General features: G+C 41.3%; 1 protein-coding gene across 5 annotated transcripts in view; it reads left to right on the top strand.

Annotated features, from left to right (window-relative positions):
* The first annotated feature begins 1,375 nt into the window (after nt 1–1,375).
* The window catches only part of ZNF18 (zinc finger protein 18), a 30,979-nt gene continuing 13,336 nt past the window's right edge, over nt 1,376–19,018 (top strand). The window contains exons 1-4 of one of the 5 annotated variants that reach the window (XM_023653524.2): nt 1,376–1,474; nt 13,881–14,360; nt 16,119–16,308; nt 16,703–16,794. In XM_023653524.2, coding sequence (XP_023509292.1) covers nt 13,971–14,360; nt 16,119–16,308; nt 16,703–16,794 — 672 coding nt within the window. In that variant the 5' untranslated portion in view covers nt 1,376–1,474; nt 13,881–13,970. Of the gene's footprint in view, nt 1,475–1,627; nt 2,353–2,544; nt 2,656–13,880; nt 14,361–16,118; nt 16,309–16,702; nt 16,795–19,018 lie in introns of those variants that run through there. The other 4 variants (XM_023653526.2, XM_005597792.4, XM_070226570.1 and 1 more) reach the window with 4 other exon arrangements.

Below are 19,018 nucleotides of genomic sequence, written 5' to 3'. Positions count from 1 at the left end.
TTTGTGTGTAGATGTGTATGTGCGTCTTCTTTGGGAAAAGATTTATAGCTTCCATCAGAGTCACAAAGTAGTCTGTAGCCCAATTAAAAGTTTTGAATGACTGTTATCTTCCTTAGATGCTGATCAGCTGAAAGATAAGACATTGAAGATAAAACCTCATTGTTTTCCCCTCCAAAGCAGCCAATCTCTTGATTTTCTTGGAAGCAAAGCACCTTGGTGTTGGAAGAAACGTCCAATGCAGGTGTCCTTCTAAATGTTCATGATAAATTGTTGCCCATGCTCTGCTCAGGAAATCATAACGCAACATTGTTATATAAGTCAACTTTAGAAACTTGCACCTGGGTTAAGCTGAAATAGTGGTTTTCACACACTGGGACCTAGAGAACATGTTGAATCTCTTTTTCACTGGTCGGTTTTTCAGATATGTGAAGATATTATGATTCACACCTCTCCTCCACCCACCAAAGCTTTGTTTCATCAGAGTTGTCTCCAGTTCTTCTAAACACGGGACAGGGCACTTCACCATACTGCAACTCCTTTTTTGAATGCTCTCCAGTTTGCCAATTTGCCAAGATTGAATATATAATACACATATCACTTCAGTCTCCCAGATTTGGACACGATGCTTGCATTAACACAACTTAGCATTATAAGATGACTGTTGTGGCCCAGTGCAGGATGGCCTGAAAATGCAAGACTGGAAACTCAGAAACTGGTGAGAGGGCTGGGGCCGTTATCTGGGTTAGAAGTGATGTGGAAATGAGCCGAAGTAGAGGTAGAGAATGGAGAGAGAAAAGAGTATCTGAGATGAGATAAAATCACAGAACTTGGCGACTGTTGCAGTGTGAGAAAGAGAAGGACAAGGGGAGGAAGGAGGCAAGGACGACGTCTGTGTTGAAGTAGAGTGGGTTTAAAGGGGAGAGAGTCAGAGGGAGACAGACAGACAAGAAACGAAGGTGGGAGGAGAGGTTGGCGCCTCATTGAACTCCAACATTGGAAGGGGAGAAGTGGAAGGAAACGCAGATTTGGTGAGAGTTGGAAAAGCAAGACAGGGAAGAGTCGGGGCAAATCAAATGCCCCAGGGAGGTCAAGTGAAGTGAGAATGGTAACGAGGACAGAGACTGGGTTAAGAACCGGGAATAATTGTAGTTTCTGCTTTGGGTGTGGGACTGGACAGAGGAGTCTGGGATGGACAAGGGAATTATCTTCGTAGCCCTCGCAGGGCTTGACCCCAACTAGGAACTCAACGAACGGCTGTTGGGTGAGAACTGAAACAGCGCAGGAACCTCGGAACGCGGCCTCACAGCTGCGGAGGGGCGGGCGGGGAAGGGGCGGGGCGGCCCGAGCGGCCAATCGGAGCCTGCGCCTCAGTTCCGGCCCCGCCCCTGACCCGCCCCCCGCCGCTCGCCGGCTGCCGGAGGCGCGCAGCCGCCCGTCTCCGGAAGTGCGCCCGGAGCCGGCGCCGCGGGCCGAGGTGAGCGCGCGCGGGCTGGGCGGGCCTGGCCGCGGCCTCCCCGGGTCGGGCCTGGCGCCGCCCGCGTCCGCGCGGGCCTCGGCTGGGTCCCTGGGAGCGGCGGCGGGGTGGGCGGGAGCGCGCCTGTGCGACTGGGAGCGCGCGGGCGGCGGCGAGTGCGGGGGAGGGGCGGCGGGCTGTGAGTGGGCTCCGGCGGTGGAGACGCCCGTGCCCCGACCCAGACCTGCGTCCCTGAGCCTGTGGGCGCCGCCGGACTCTCCCGCCACGTCGCTGGACTGGGACCCAAGACGGGCTCCTCCCTCCTGCCTTTCCCCAAAGGCTGGAAACGAGCCTCGGGAAGAGGAAACTCGCATGGGCTGATGGCCGGAGTCTCTCTCCAGGGTGCCGTCGGCGTTGGGGGCAGAGGGTGGAGAATAGCTCCGGGGGAGCATTGCCCAGAGCCTTGCGGCGCTCGAGCAGCGGTGGCCTCCGGGGCGCTAAGTGCCCGGTGCCCCTCCCTCCCCCTCCAGCCGTTTGTGATACCCGCCCCCACAAATTTCCCAACGTTGGCAGCTCTCCTTCCCGACGCACAGGCGTTAGAGCTTTCTGGGTTTGAATTTGGCTGCCTCTGTGAGCCTCAGAGGTTCCTGATCTATAAACTTTAATATTTACCTTGCACAGTGATGGTGAGGATTAGAAATGACACGAACAGGGCCCAAATGGAGCTGATACGTAGTATTAAAGAAAAAATTACTCAGACACTCGTTAGGTGTAAGGCAGACTTTATTCGGGGGGACTGCTACAGTGGGATTTTGCAGTAGCAGAGAGGAATTGGGCTGTCCTGTGAATACAGCAAGGGACAAGTGGAGAATTATAGCCAAGGAGCAGCGCAGGGGTTGGTGAGTGGAAAATTACTAAGAGGAAACTTGTGGGGTAAAGAGAGATTCAATCTAAACCGACTTGGCAGGAGTTTTGCTGAAGGCAGGCCAGGGTGATAAGGAATTTGATCAGGTGTCTAGGGTGTTCACATATCAAGGTTGGGGAATGTAGAATTTGATCAGATTTTAAAGGTGGGGGATTTTCCCTAAATGGGACCCAGGAAGATTCTGGCTATAACTGGACCAAAGGGGCCAATGACAGAGCCCAAGGGCCAGGCCTAGTCAAAAAGAAGATTCTGGAGCTTGACTAAAGTTTGGTCAATAGTAGGTGCACAACAAATGGTTACTTATATGTGTATATATAGTATGTATACTTACCTAGATGTACATTTTAAATTGATTCTAATTTGTTATAGCTTTAATAAGTATAACAACTATACATTTAGGATAACTTAGAATTTTTTTCATAACAGGAGCAGATTCTCATGAAGTCATTGTGATATAAACCCATAAACCATCTATAAGCAATTTAATTTTGAATAAATTTCAATAACAATAATTTATTTGAATAAATAAGCAATTTTTCTTGCCTTTATGTGAAAGTATAATTTGCTAAAATCAGATTTAAATATTTTATAAGATTTATAATTTTTCCTAAATGTCATTTCCCCTAAATGTTCTTGCAACTGCTGTCTTAATTCAGGAACCAAATAAATTTGAGTAAGTCTACCCATCGGTCTCTTGCTATCTCAAATCTTTCTACTTGTTGTTTGAAACTCAGAAGCCAAACAGATTAACATAGTGAAGGATACTTGTATATTTTTTCGATTTTTAACCATATTTATTTAAAACTGTACATTTCCGTCTCAGTAGTGCTTTTGCGGTTTCCTACAATTTTGATATGTTGTGTTTTCATTATCATTCAATATGAAAATATATTTTAATTCATGATCTTTTTTCTTTGAGCCTAGGTTATTTGAGTGTTATTTAATAATTTCTGTATATTGGCATTTTCTAGATATTTTATCGTTATTGATTTCTAATTGAATTGCACTGTAGTCAGAGAATATATACTTTAAGATTCCAGTCTTTTGAAACTTAATTATGCATGTAGTCTGTTTTGGTGAATGTTTCATATGCCTTGAAATGAATGTGTATTCTGCAGTTGATGGGTCTGTGTCAATTAGGTCAAGTTGGTTGATAGTGTTATTCAGATTTTCTGTATCCTCACTGATGTTTTGCTTTTTTGTCTACTTGTTCTGTCATTTCCTGAGAGAAGGCTGTTAAGATCTCTAGCTGTGATTGAGGATTTGTCCCTTTAGACCTGATATTAGGTGCATGTATGTTTAGGATTGTTTTGTGTTGTAGGTGATTTGACCCATTTATCATAATGAAATGTGCCTCTTTTTCTCTTTGTCTTGAATTCTCTAGGTCAGATGCTAATATAGCCATACCAGCTTTCATGTGCTTGCTGTTCGCACAGAATGTCTTTTTCCCACTATTTTATTTCTGAACTCTCTGTGTCTTTATATACAAAATCTCTCTTGTAGACAGCATATGGTTGGGTCTTGCTTTTTAAAATCTAACAATCTCTACTGTATAATACAAGTATTTAGTCCATTTACATTTAATGTAATTATTGATATGGTTGGATGTTAGTCTACATTTTCTTTTTTTTCCATTTGATCTTTCTGGTTTTTCTTCTTCCCTTTATCCTTTCCTATCACATTTTGGGTTATTGAATTTTTTAGTATTCCTTTATTGGCTTTTCAGCTATACCTCTGTATAATATTTTTACAGGTAGCAGTATGCATCCTTAAATGATCAAAGTTTACTTTAACTTATCAGAGTCTGCTTTAATATTGTACCACTTTATACTTCACAATTCACATTTCTCATTTCCTGCCTCTCAGTTAACACCTTTACACATCCCATTTGTCACCTGACACCGCCACTCACCTCCCACTTCCTGCTTCTCAATTAGCAGTTCATAAATGTAATAAGTGAACAACAGATTAATTCCATTTACCCCTTCCTTTATGCTATTTTTATATCTCTTACTTCTATTGATGTTGTGTTCTACTTATACTATTGTTATTTTTGCTTTTAACAATCAGTTGTCTTTTAAGGAAGTTAGAAGAAATAAAGCATAGTGTTCTATATTTATTCACTGTATATTTACCGTTTTTGGAGATCTTCATTCCTTTTTGTAGATGAGTTTCCCTTCACCTGAAAGAATACCCTTTAGCATTTCTTGCAGTATAAGTCACTGGTGAAAAATTCTCCGAGTTTATTTATCTGAAAAATGTCTTTATTTTAATTCTTGTTTTTGAAAGATGCTTTTGTTGGATGTGGAGTTCTGGGTTGATGCTTCTTTTTCTAGAATTTGCATTTGGTTCTTTTTGTACTTTTTTGTTTTTGTGGGAATGATCTTTTTTTTTAAATTTAATTTTTATTGAGTTAATGATAGGTTACTATCTTGTGAAATTTCACTTGTACATTATTGTTTGTCAGTCATGTTGTAGGTGCACCCCTTTCCCTGGTAGCCACTAATCTGTTCTCTTTGTCTACATTTTAAAATTCCTCATATGAGTGGAGTCATACAGAGATTGTCCTTCTCTATCTGGCTTATTTCCCTTAACGTAATTCCCTCAAGGTCCATCCATGTTGTTGCAAATGGGATGATTTTGTTACTTTTTACGGCTGAGTAGTATTCCATTGTATATATATACCACATCTTCTTTATCCAATCATCTGGTGATGGGACTTAGGTTGCTTCCGTGTCTTGGCTATTGTAAATAATGCTGCCATGAACATTGAGGTGCATGGGACTTTTGGAATTGCTGACTTCAAGCTCTCTGGATAGATACCCAGTAGTGGGATAGCTGGATCGTATGGTAGTTCTATTTTTAATGTTTTGAGGAATCTGCATACTGTTTTCCACAGTGGATGTACCAGTTTGCATTCCCATCGGCAGTGTATGAGGGTTCCTTTTTCTCCACAACCTCTCCAACATTTGTTACTTTTTGTTTTGGTTATTTTATCATTCTAATGGGTATAAGGTGATATCTTAGTGTAGTTTTGATTTGTATTTCCCTGATGATCAGCGATGATGAACATCTTTTCATGTGCCTATTAGCCATCCGTATATATTCTTTGGGGAAATGTCTGTTCATGTCTCCTGCCCATTTTTTGATCAGGTTGTTTGATTTTTTGTTGTTGAGTTGTGTGAGTTCTTTATATATTATGGATATTAACCCTTTGTTGGATGTATGACTTGAAAATATTTCTTCCCAGTTAGTGGGTTGTTTTTTTGTTTCAATCCTGTTTTCCTTTGCCTTGAAGAAGCTCTTTAGTCTGATGAAGTCCCATTTATTTATTCTTTCTATTGTTTCCCTTGTCTGAGAAGACATGGTGTCCGAAAAGATCCTTTTAATACTGATGTCAAAGAGTGTCCTGCCTGTATTTTCTTCCAGAAGCCTTATGGTTTCAGGTCTCACCTTTAGGTCTTTGATCCATTTTGAGTTTATTTTGCTGACTGATGAAAAAGAATGGTCAATTTTCATTCTTTTACATGTGGCTTTCCAGTTTTCCCAGCAACATTTGTTGAAAAGACTTTCTTTTCTCCATTGTATGCCCTCAGCTCCTTTGTCGAAGATTAGCTGTCCATAGATGTGTGGTTTTATTTCTCGGCTTTCAATTCTGTTCCATTGATCTGTGCACCTGTTTTTGTACCAGTACCATGCTGTTTTGATTACTGTAGCTTTGTAGTATGTTTTGAAGTCAGGGATTGTGATGCCTCCAGCTTTGTTCTTTTTTCTCAGGATTGCTTTAGCAATTCTGAGTCTTTTTTTGCCCCATATGAATTTTAGGATTCTTTGTTCTATTTCTGTAAAGACTGTCATTGGGGTTCTGATTGGGATTGTGTTGAATCTGTAGATTGCTTTAGTTAGAATGGACATTTTAACTATGTTTATTCTTCCAATCCATGTACATGGAATGTCTTTCCATCTCTTTATTTCGTCATCCATTTCTTTCAGAAAAGCCTTGTAGTTTTCGTTGCATAGGTCTTTCACTTCCTTAGTTAAGTTCACCCTGAGATATTTTATTCTTTTTGTTGTGATTGTGAATGGTATTGTGTTCTTGAGTTCTTTTTCTGTTAGTTCCTTATTAGACTATAGAAATACTACTGATTTATGTAAATTGATTTTATACCCTGCAACTTTGTTGTAGTTGTTGATTACTTCTAAAAGTTTTCCAATGGATTCTTTGGGGTTTTCTTTTCTTTTCTTTTTTTTTAAAGATTGGCACCTAGGCTAACAACTGTTGCCAATCTTCTTTTTTTTTTTCCTGCTTTATCTCCCCAAACCCCCCTGTACACAGTTGTATACCTTAGTTGCACGTCCTTCTAGTTGTGGGATGTGGGACGCCGCCTCAACGTGGCCTGACGAGTGGTGCCATGTCCGCGCCGAGGATCCGAACCCTGGGCCGCCGCAGCAGAGCACGCAAACTTAACCACTCAGCCATGGAACCGGCCCCTGGGGTTTTCTATATATAAGATCATGTTGTCTGCAAACAGTGAGAGTTTCACTTCCTGCCTCCCTATTTGGATTCCTCTTATTCCTTTTTCTTGCCTGATTGCTCTGGCCAGTACCTCCAGTACTATGTTAAATAAGAGTGGTGATAGAAGGCATCATTGTCTCATTCCTGTTTTCAGGGGGATGGCGCTCAGTTTTTGCCCACTGAGTATGATGTTGGCTGTGGGTTTGTCATATATGGCTTTTATTAGGTTGAGGTAGTTCCCTTCTATCCCCATTTTGTTCAGAGTTTTTGTCATAAATGGCTTTTGGATCTTGTCAAATGCTTTCTCTGCATCTATTGAGATGATCATATGGTTTTTATTCGTCAGTTTGTTGATGTGATGTATCATGTTGATTGATTTGCGGATGTTGAACCATCCCTGTGTCCCTGGTATGAATCCCACTTGGTCATGATATATGGTCCTTTTGATGAATTGCTGAATTCAGGTTGCCAAAATTTTGTTGAGAATTTTTGCATCTATGTTTATCAGCGATATTGGCCTGTAGTTCTCCTTTTTCGTGCTGTCCTTGTCAGGCTTTGGTATCACTGTGATGTTGGCCTCATAGAATGTGTTAGGAAGTGTTCCATCCTCTATAATTTTTTGGAATAGCTTAAAAATGATAGGTATTAAATCCTCTCTGAAAGTTTGGTAGAATTCCCCAGGAAAGCCATCTGGTCCTGGGGTTTTATTCTTTGGGATGCTTTTGATTGCTGTTTCAATCTCTTTCCTTGTGATTGGTTTGTTCAGATTGTCTGCTTCTTCTTGACTAAGCTTTGGTGATTGTAGGAGTCCAAGAATTTATCCATTTCCTCGAGGTTATCTGTTTTGTTGGTGTATAGTTTTTCGTAGTATTCTCTTATAATCCGTTGTATTTCTGCAGAGTCTGTTGTTATTTCTCCTCTTTCATTTCTGATTTTGTTTATTTGAGCTTTCTCTCTTTTTTCTTTGTAAGTCTGGGTAGGGCTTTGTCAATTTTATTTATCTTATCAAAGAACCAGCTCGTTGTTCCATTGATCCTTTCTACTGCCTTTTTTGTTTCAATAGCATCTATTTCTGCTCTGATTTTTATTATTTCTCTCCTTCTGCTGACTTTGGACTTTGGACTCTTTCTCTAATTCAGTTAGGTGTAGTTTAAGATTGCTTATTTGGGATTTTTCTTGTTTGTTAAGATGTGCCTGTATTGCGATGAATATTCCTCTTAATACAGCTTTTGCTGTATCCCGTATGAGTTGGTATGGCATGCTATCATTTTCATTTGTGTCCAGGTATTTTTGGATTTCTTCTTTAATTTCTTCAACGAGCCATTGCTTGTTCAATAGCATATTGTTTAGTCTCCACATCTTTGTTCCTTTCTCAGCTTTTCTCTTGTAATTAATTTCTAGCCTTATAGCATTATGATCTGAGAAGATGCTTGTTATTATTTCAATTTTTTTAAATTTGTAGAGGCTTGCCTTGTTTCCCAACATATGGTCTATCCTTGAGAATGTTCCATGTGTGCTTGAGAAGAATGTTTATTCTGCTGTTTTTGGATGAAGTGTTCTATATATGTCTATTTAGTCCAACTGTTTTAGCTTTTCATTTAGCTCCACTGTTTCCTTGTTGATTTTCTGTCTGAATGATCTGTCCATTGATGCGAGTGGGATGTTGAGGTCCCCTACTATTATTGTGCTATTTTTGATGTCTTCTTTTAGGTTTGTTAATAGCTGCTTTATGAACTTTGGTGCTCCTGTGTTGAGTGCATAGACATTTATAAGTGTTATTTCTTCTTGATGAAGTGTCCCTTTGATCATTATATTTTGGCGCTCTATGTCTCTCTTTACTTGCCTTATCTTGAAATCTGTTTTGTCTGATATAAGTATTGCCACAACTGCTTTCTTTTGTTTGCTATTAGCTTGGAGTATTGTCTTCCACCCCTTCACTCTGAGCCTGTGTTTCTCTTTGGAGCTGAGATGTGTTTCCTGGAGGCAACAAATTGTTGGATGTTGTTCTTTAATCCATCTTGCCACTCTGTGTCTTTTTATTGGAGAGTTCAGTCAGTTTACATTGAGGGTGATTATTGACGCGTGAGGGCTTAATGCTGTCATTCTGTTGCTCATTTTCTGGTTTTCCTGTGTTTCCTTTGTTTCTCGTCCTGTGTGCTTTAGCCTACCCATTGACTTCTGCAATTCCTTATGCTGGGTTTCTTAGCTTTTTCCTTATTTATGTTTTGTGTCTCTGTTCTGTTTTTTAGTTTAATGGCTACCCTGAAGTTTGTATTCAGAATCTCATGCATACCATAGACCATTTTCTGGTGGTCTCTTACTGCCTTAGCCTAAACTGATTCAGTCCCTTTCCTCTTCCCCTCGTAAATTATTATTTTCATCTCTTATTCCAACTTGTGTTGTGAGTTTGTGGTTAGAGTGATAACATTGTCTTTGCTTTGGTGATTTCCTTCCCTTTATCCTAATGTTGTAGTTGAATATTTGCTATCCTATTCTGATTCTATCTGTCTCCCTACTCTGTGTTTCGTGACCCCTTTTTCCCTTTTTTTCTTTTTTCAGGTATGAGGGCCTTCTTGAGGATTTCTTGTAGTGGAGGTCTTGTGGCTACGAAGTCCCTTAGCATTTGTTTGTCTGGAAAAGATTTAATTTCTCCCTCATATCTGAAGGATATTTTTGCTGGATAGAGTATTCTTGGCTGAAGATTTTTTATCCTTTAGTTTTGAATGTGTCATTCCAATCTCTCCTAGCTTGTAAGGTTTTTGTGGAGAAATCTGCTGAAAGTCTGATAGGGGTTCCTGTGTAGATTATTTTCTTCTGCCTTGCTGCCCTGAGTATTCTTTCTTTGTCATTCATTTTTGCCATTTTTACTACTTTATGCCTTGCAGTAGGTCTTTTTACATTGACAAATCTAGGAGATCTAACAGCTTCCTCCACACATATTTCTCTCTCAATCCCTAGATTTGGGAGGTTCTCTGCTATTATGTTGTTGAGCACACTTTCTGCTCCATTTTCCTTTTCCACGCCCTCAGGAATACCGATGATTCTTAAGTTGCCTTTTCTCATTGAGTCAGCTATTTCTCGGAGGTTTTCTTCAGTTTTTTAAATTTTTAGTTCTCTTTCTTCCTCTGTCTGGAGCCATTCAACCTGTCTATCTTCAATTATGCTAATTTGCTTCTTTATGGTGTCTACATGGGCATTCAGGGAATCTCTATTCTGTTTTATCTGATCCATTGTATTTTTCATCTCTAGTATTTCTGATTGAGTCTTCTTTATAGTTTCAATCTCTTTTGTGAAGTAACTCCAGAACTCGTTGACTTGTTTCTCTATATTTCCCTTTACCTCATTGAGTTTTTCGATGATAGCTATTCTGAATTCATTGTCACTTAGTTTACCTATTTCCAATTCCTCAGGACATACTTCTGTGTTTTTATTGTTTTCCTTCTGGTCTGGAGCTTTTATAAATTGCTGGATGATAGAGAAACGGTTTTTACACATAATGCTATCATTTGGTTGCAGTTACAGGCTGTCACCACTAGATGGGGGTTGAGAGCTGCGCATTCTGAGCCTTTGGCCTTCAGCTGTGATGGCAGTGTGCAGCGCGGGTTGGGGGAGGAGGGGCACTTTCTCTCATGTGCACACCTGGATTCCAGTCAGCTCTCACTCTCTGGTCTCCTGGGGCCTTGGCTTGATGGGGTCCCCCTACACGAAAGCTTTCCCCTGTTAGAGGATTTCTGCTGCACGGGTCTGTGGGAGTCCTGGGTGATCCTGCAGATGCGCGGCCCCTACCCCGCTCCTTCCCTCTCAGAGCCTCCTGCCGCAGGTATCCCAGTCTCTAGGGGAGGGAGTGAAGTTCTCTCTTACCCCATTCCACCTCCTCCGATGGGGGGGGGCTACAGCCTCTCCACCCTCTGTTGTTTCGCTGCTGTGGGACGATTTCTGTGCTATTAGGATTTTTTTGTTGGAATGTGGTTGTTCCTTATGGTTGTAATTCGGAGGGGAGAGAGTCCCTGGCGAGCTCACTCCACCATGATGCTGATGTCACCTCAGTGAAACTATTCTTGATGCTACTCTGCCGAGGGGCCTCAGAATGATCTTTTTTTAATTGAGGTAACATTGGTTTATAACATTATGTAAATTTCAAGTGTACGTCATTATATTTCGATTTGTGTGCAGATTACATCATGTTCACCACCCAAAGACTAATTACAATCCATCACCACACATGTGTCCCTAATTACCCCTTTCACCCTTCTTTCTACCCTCTTCCCTCCTGGTAACCACCAATCCAATCTTTGCCTCCATGTGTTTGTTGTTGTTTTTATCTTTTATTTATGAGTGAGAACGTACGGTATTTGACTTTCTCCCTCTGACTTATTTTGCTTAGCATAATACCTTCAAGGTCCATCCATATTGTTGCACATGGCAAGATTGCATCTTTTTTTATGGCTGTGTAGCATTCTATTGTGTATAAATACCACATCTTCTTTATCCATTTGTCCCTTGATGAACACCTAGGTTGTTTCCAAGTCTTGGCTATTGTGAATAATGCTGCATTGACCATATGGGTGCATATGTCTTTATGCATTCGTGTTTTCATGTTCTTTGGATAAATACTCAGCAGTGGAGTAGCTGAATCATATGGTAGTTTTATTCTTAATTTCTTGAGGAATCTTCATACTGTTTTCCATAGTGGCTGTACCAGTTTACACTCCCACTAGCAGTGTATGGGATTCCCTTTTCTCTACATCTTCTCCAACACTTGTTATTTCTTGTCTTGTTAATTATAGCCATTCTGACAGGTGTGAGGTGATATCTTATTGTAGTTTTGATTTGCGTTTCCCTAATAATTAGTGATTTTGAACATCTTTTCATGTGCCTGTTGGTTGTCTGTATATTTTCTTTGGAGAAATGTCTGTTCAGATCTTTTGCCCATTTTTTACCTGGGCTGTTAGTTTCTTTGTTGTGGGATGTATGAGTTCTTTATATATCTTGGATATTAACCCCTTATCAGATACATGGCTTGCAAATTTCTTCTCCCAATTGTTAGGTTGTCCTTTTGTTTTGTTGATGCTTTCCTTTGCTGTGAAAAAGCTTTTTAGTTTGATATAGTCCCATTTATTTTTTCTATTATTTCCCTTGCCCACTCAGAAATGGTACTTGAAAATATGCTGCTGAGACTGATGTCGAGGAAACTCCCTATGTTTCCTTCTAGAATTTTTATGATTTCAGGTCTTACATTCAAGTCTTTAATCCATTTTGAGTTAATTTTTGTGTATGGTGTAAGATAATGGTCTACTTTCATTCTTTTGCATGTGGCTGTCCAGTTTTTCCAACATCATTTATTGAGGAGACTTTCCTTTCTCCATTATATGTTCTTGGCTCCCTTGTCGAAAATTAGTTGTCCATAGATGTATGGGTTTATTTCTGGACTCTCGATTCTGTTCCATTGATCTGTGTGTCTGTTTTTGTTCCAGTACCATGCTGTTTTGGCTTCTATAGCTTTGTAGAATATTTTGAAATCAGGGAGTGTGATACCTCCAGTTTTGTTCCTTTTTCTCAGTATTCCTTTGGCTATTCAGGGTCTTTTGTTGTTTCATATAAATTTTGGGATTCTTTGTTCTATTTCTGTGAAAAATGTCATTGGAACTTTGATAGGGATTGCATTGCATCTGTATATTGCTTTAGGAAGTATGGACATTTTAACTACGTTAATTCTTCCAATGCAAAAGTATGGAATATCTTTCTATTTCTTTGTGTCTTTTTCATTTTCTTTCAACAATGTTTTATAGTTTTCAGTGTACAAGTCTTTCACCTCTTTGGTTAAATTTATTCCTAGGTATTTTATTCTTTTTGTTACAATTATAAATGGGATTGTATTTTTTTGGGTTTTTTTTTTTTGCTGAGGAAGATTTTCCCTGAGCTAACATCTGCTGCCAATCTTCCTCTTTTAGCTTGAGGAAGTTTCACCCTGAGCTAACATCTGTGCCAGTCTGCCTCTATTTTGTGTATGAGTTGCCACCAGAGCATGGCCGCTGATGAGTGGTGCAGGTCCATGCCTGGGGACTGAGCCTGGGCCCCCAAAGCGTAGTGTGCCAAACTTAAGCACTAGGCCAGGGGGCCAGCCCCTGCCATTGTATTCTTAATTTCTCCCTCTGCTACTTTGTTGTTAGAATATAGAAACGCAATTGATTTTCATATATTGTTTTTGTATCCTGCAACTTTGCTGTATTCATTTATTATTTCTAAAAGTTTTTTGGTGGATTCTTTAGGGTTTTCTATATATAAAATCATGTCTTATGCAAATAGTGACAGTTTGACTTCTTCCTTTCCAATTTGGATCCCTGTTATTTCTTTTTCTTGTCTGATTGCTCTGGCTAGGGCTTCCAGCACTGTGTTAAATAAGAGTGGTGAAAGTGGGCATCCTTGTGTGGTTCCTGTTCTGAGAGGGATAGCTTTCAGGTTTTCTCCATTGAGTACGATATTAGCTGTGGGACTTTTTGTACTTTCTATTTCTCTGTGTAAAGTCTCTATCTCTTTAATTAAGACTATATTTTCCTTTGAGTCTTCCGTGCATCTTTTTCTCCTTAATTTTGAATCACATTTTTAATGTCTTTGTTTGGCTTTGTTTTTTAGTCTCCAGACATATAGATGCAGACGTAAAAGTGTTTTGAAGATGAGCTGTTTACCTGGAAACCCATAGTGAAAATGCTTCATGTGGCATATTTCATTCTTCTAGTTGGTCTGGACATTTGAAGACCAAGAGAGAATGTTGTAAAATAGTCAGTGATGGTGACAGTTTAGAAATGATATAAGTGGTTTGCTTTGTGGCTTCAAGTTTACAATCTTTCAAAATAGAATAGTGTATCCACTGATTTCAGAAGTGTGGTGGTTGACTCCGAGGCTTCCCAGGTAGGGCAGGTGGATTTGTTCTTTCTGAAAATGTGTCCCTCTCCTCTGTATAGCACTTATTCTCGCTCCCTGTCTAGTGTCCCTGTGAGAGACTCTGTGAAGACGTGGTTCTCCTCAGAGACAACTCCATCCCAGAAGCACTTCATCCAAAGGACTTGCCAAGCCAGATGATGCCTGTTGAGCTGGAGCAGGCACTAGTCCTGCTGCCGCCACTGGCGAAGACTGAGGACTCCCCATTCTCTGGACCAGATGCCATCCCTCGAGGGGAGCTCTGCAGCCCTGAGACAGCACGCCAGCGTTTCAGGCAGTTTCGTTACCAGGTGATGTCTGGGCCCCATGAGACCCTGAGACAACTTCGGAGGCTCTGTTTCCAGTGGCTGCAGCCAGACGTTCACACGAAGGAGCAGATCCTAGAGATCCTCATGTTGGAACAGTTCCTGACCATCCTGCCCGGGGAGATCCAGATGTGGGTGCGGAAACAGTGTCCAGGCAGTGGAGAGGAGGCAGTGACCCTTGTGGAGAGCTTGAAGGGAGACCCCCAGAGACTGTGGCAGTGGGTAAGCAGAGGGTATCATGATCTGTGAGTGAGCTACAGGGCTCCTCTGGGGTCTTCCCAGGTGTCTTGTTTTTTTTTTTGACACTAAATGTATGGGGTTTTCCACACCAACAAGCAGTTCTCCAGGTCTCCGATACCAGCTGGGTATCCTACAATTCAATTCAGTTCTGACACTATCTGGGGATGGCTCAGACCCCACAGGGTAAGAATCCGTCTCAGAAGACTGCCCCCATTTCAGACATCAGTTGTAATGTTACCACCCCAGGGGGCTTCTCTGCTCACTACAACACATGCCAGTAATCAGGAGGCAAAGTGGTAGGAGCGAAAGGACTTTATAACAGCTTGCTAACAAGGGGGAAGATGGCCGACTCATGTCCCAAAGAACCATCTTACAGAACAAAGGCTACAGGCCAGTTATATATGGGGCTGGTCTGTGAGTGGGGCAGACATCTGGTCCCAGTTCCTGATAGTCCTTTGTTTTACTGGATCTGCATCAGAGAATGGAGCAGTACCCTATACCCCGATCTTTTAGTTGTCATAGATGATGGCTATCAGCATGGGCTCTCTGCTAGGGGTCATCACATTCCAAAGAAACTCAAAAGAACAAAGTTATCATCTTAAAGCAGCTGGGAGGGACCTCAAAGTCTAATCTACAGAGCATGTCTGGTCTAGTTAGTCAGAGATCATTTAAAGTTATGATATGGTTTCTTTTCTGTAATATGACTTCCTTTTTGTTAACCTTGTATTGAGCTGGTATCAATAAGTTGCAAGGCCGCCATACTAATGACTGACTGGCTATAAATTTGGAGGTTCCCACAACCTCGTCCTCAGGTTCGGTAATTTGCTATGATGACTCATAGAACTCAGGAAAATACTTACGTTTACCAGTTTTTTATAGAGAATGTGACTCAGGAACAGACAAATGGAGGAGACGGGGGTGGCACAGAGCTTCCCACGCCCTCTCTGGGCATGTCATTCTCCCAGCACTTCCATGTGTTCAACTCAGAAGCTCCCTGAACCCCACAGTTTAGGGTTTTTTATGGAGGTTTCATTACTTAGGCATGATTATTAATCACTGGCCAGTGGTAATTGAAAATCCTCTCTCTTCCCCAGAGGGTGAGAGCTGGGGCTGAAACTTCTAACCTTCTAATCTCCTGGTTGGTTCCTCCATCTTGAAGCTTTCTAGGGGCCCACAGAGTCATCTCATTAGCATAAACTCAGGTATGGTTGAAAAGGGTTATTAAGAATAACAAAAGGCACTCCTATCCTTCAGGGAATTCCACCGGTTTTAGGAGCTCTGTGCCAGGAATCTGGGACAAAGATGGAATATGTATTTCTTATTCCACATCACTGATCCCCATACCTCACCTAATTCTAAGACTCTCTGTGACTCTCAACACTTTTTAGCCATTAGAGATTGAAGATAAAGTCTCCCATCGCATTCCATCTTTAGACTAGAATGTTTGAGAAGTTGTTCAGAAGACTCCTGAGTTTAATTGATGGAGACTGTCCAGTAGAAACACAGTATTGGTGGCATGTCTTGAAGGTCTCCCAGGCCTGGTTCACGCGTCAGCTTTTGGCCTCTCTCAGGATGTTTCCCTCACTGGTTGCTGCTGGGCTGGAAAGAAAAGCTGGTTTTCTCTTTCCGTACTCTGTGTCCCTACTGCCTGCCACATGATCTGTTATAGAAGGTCAGCTTTGGATCTTTCAGAACCCCTCGCTCTGCATCTTTCAGTAATTAGTACCATGTGGTCTCTAGATCAGCATCCAAGTTCTGGGACAGGAGATCTTATCAGAGAAGGTGGAATCTCCAAGCTGCCAAGGCGGGGAAGTGGAGCCCCATCTTGAAGTGGTGCCTCCGGAGCTGGGACTTCAGAGTTCACCCTCCGGGCCTGAGGAGCCACTCAGCCACATTGTGAAAGAGGAGTCTGACATGGAACAAGAATTAGGTGAGTGTGGTGCTCTCTTGGAGAAACTTGGGGACTGTAGTTAGTAGGCCAGAGTGAGCCGCTCAGATTGGGGTATCTCGGGAAAGTTTGGAGACAGGGTAGACTACGTGAATCCCTCTGAATTGGAGTTTCAAAGTCTGTAATTTAAACCATGTTATGACTGGGCCAGACCATTTGGATTTTGGTTCTGAGGAAGGAGGTGGAAGAAAATATGGGTGACATGGTTTGGAAGGATGCAGGGAGTTGGAGTTTGTTAGAGGGTAAACACGAGTTTTGAAATAATGGAGTGCGGAACAGGTATCAGTTCTAATTTGTGAGGATTTTTATTTGTACCTTCTGGGGAGTGGATGAGGAGGACATCTAGATTCTTCAGACCTCCTGCTTCTCATTTCAGTGATGGCTGCTTCCCAGCTTCCGGCCCAGCCTGAGGGAAGGCTCATGAGAGACCAGGACTTTGGAGCCTCACTTCTCCACACAGCACCTCAGGTGAGCTGGGTGCCCCTGTTTATCTTACCCCTGAACCAGGCTTTGAGGGTGTGTCCATAGTGAGGAGGATTGAAAAGGGAAGCATTCTCAGAAGTGGAGCGGAGGGGCCTTGCAAGGATAACGAGAATAATACATGTGGAATGAAACCTGAGTTTCACTGTTTCTCTAAGGCAGAATGTTTCCTAATTGTCATCTTGAATAATGAAATCTGGGCCCTGGAGGAAGTTGCTGTGAAGAGGTAATCTTGTCTCTATCCCACATACAGTTGGCTCTGTTTTCTTATTATCTTTGGGTTGTGCTAAGAAAAGACCGTATTTCATTTCCTAGTCTAGGCCTCTCACATAGGAGTCAGTTTGTGGTTTAGAATGGTTATGTTTACTGGGGGACAGGTGAATCTTATCCTCCCCCAAATTTCTGGAGGTATAATTGACAAACAGTAAACTGCATGTATTTAAAGTGTAGGGTTTGGTAAGTTTTTTGACATCTATATACACACGTGAACTCATGATCACTATCAAGATAATAAACTTAGCCGTCACCCTCAAAGGTTTCCTTTTGCCATTTGTAATCTGTCCCTCCTGCCCCTCTACACTCCTCCAGTCCTGAGGCACCTCCTAGTCTGCTTTCTGTCACCATACATTATTTGCATCATCTAAAATTTTGTATAAAGTGGAATCATGCCATATGTACTCTTATCTTTGTTCTTCTCCATATAGTGTATATTTCTTGCTTACTTTTAATATTTTCTCACTGGCTTTAAACAATGGGTGTGTGATGAGTGTTGGAGTCATTTTCTTCATGTGTTTTTTGCTTGGGGCTCATTGAACTGGGATCTGTGTTTTCATAGTTTTTATCAAATTTGAAAATTTTTGGCCGTTATTTCTTCAGGTGTTTTTTCTGTCTCTCTTCCTTCTCTGCTTCTTTGGGGACTCTGAGAATAATACATGTGGGATGTGAATAATGATAATGTGTATACATATACAGTCATGTACCACATAACAATATTTTGGTCAATGATGGACTACATATATGACTGGTGGTCCCATAAGATTATAATGGAGCTGAAAATTCCTATGGCCTAGTGACATCATAGCTATTGTAACATCTTAGTGCAATGCATTACTCATGTGTGATGCTGCTGATGTAAAAAGACCTACTGTACTGCCAGTCATATAAAAGTATAGCAAATACAATTATGTACAGTACATAATACAGTACTGATAATAAATGACTATGTTACTGGTTTACATATTTATAACTATGCTTTTTATTGTCATTTTAGAGTGTACTCTTTCTACTCATAAAAAAAATTTTAGGGTAAAACAGTTGTTACGTCAGCAGCAGCCTCATACATCCCGTGTTTACTGTGTCTCTTGATTGCATCATTTTCTCTCTTGCTTGATTTAATCTCATGTTTTTTGTTCATCACGGCCCCTAAGCATACAGAATCCATTGCTAATGTTGCCAGTAAGAGGCCACATTGAGTGATCGACCTGGAAATTAAAAGTGATTAAGGACTACAAAGGTGGAAAATCAATGCTGGTTATTGCTTGCCAGTCAGGCATGTCCCATTACACCATAGCTGCAATCTTGAAGAACAAGAGCAAAGTGATGGAAGCTGTTAAAGGATCTGCTTCATTTAGGTTAAGGAGACCAACAAAAATTTGAGAAAGGCCTCTGTCAGACACGAGGAAAATTCTAATGATCTGGACACAGAAGTGCATCCCTCTCAGCACCATGACGGTCACGGCCAAAGCAAAAAGTTTGTTCACAGTGTTGAAAGAAAAAGCTGGACCTGACTGTGATGTTGGATTTACTGCTAGCTCTGGATGGTTTAAAAGGCAGCTGAAAAAGTTTTGGAAACTCTAGATGAGCTGATTATGGAGGAAAATTACTTGCCAGAGCAAATATTCAGTATTTCCTTATTCTGGAAACGGAAGCCTGAAAGGACTTTCATCCATAAGGAGGCCAAGTCAATGCCAGGTTTCAAGGCTTTTAAGAACAGGATAACAGTCTTATTTGGGGGCAGTATTGCAGGCTACAAATGGAAACCCTTTGTGATCTGGCACACTGAGAATCCCAGGGCCTTCAAGCATATCAGTAAGTACACACTGCTGGTGTACTACAGGAGCAATGAGAAGTTATGGCAGGCCCAGCTCTTCTTCCAAGATGTCCTCCTGAATTGCTGTGCCAGCAAAGTGGAGAAGTACTGTTTGGAGAATAA

This window comes from Equus caballus, chromosome 11, assembly GCF_041296265.1.
Source record: "Equus caballus isolate H_3958 breed thoroughbred chromosome 11, TB-T2T, whole genome shotgun sequence".
Classification (NCBI taxonomy): domain Eukaryota; kingdom Metazoa; phylum Chordata; class Mammalia; order Perissodactyla; family Equidae; genus Equus; species Equus caballus.
This window is presented reverse-complemented; position numbering and strand designations above follow the sequence as displayed.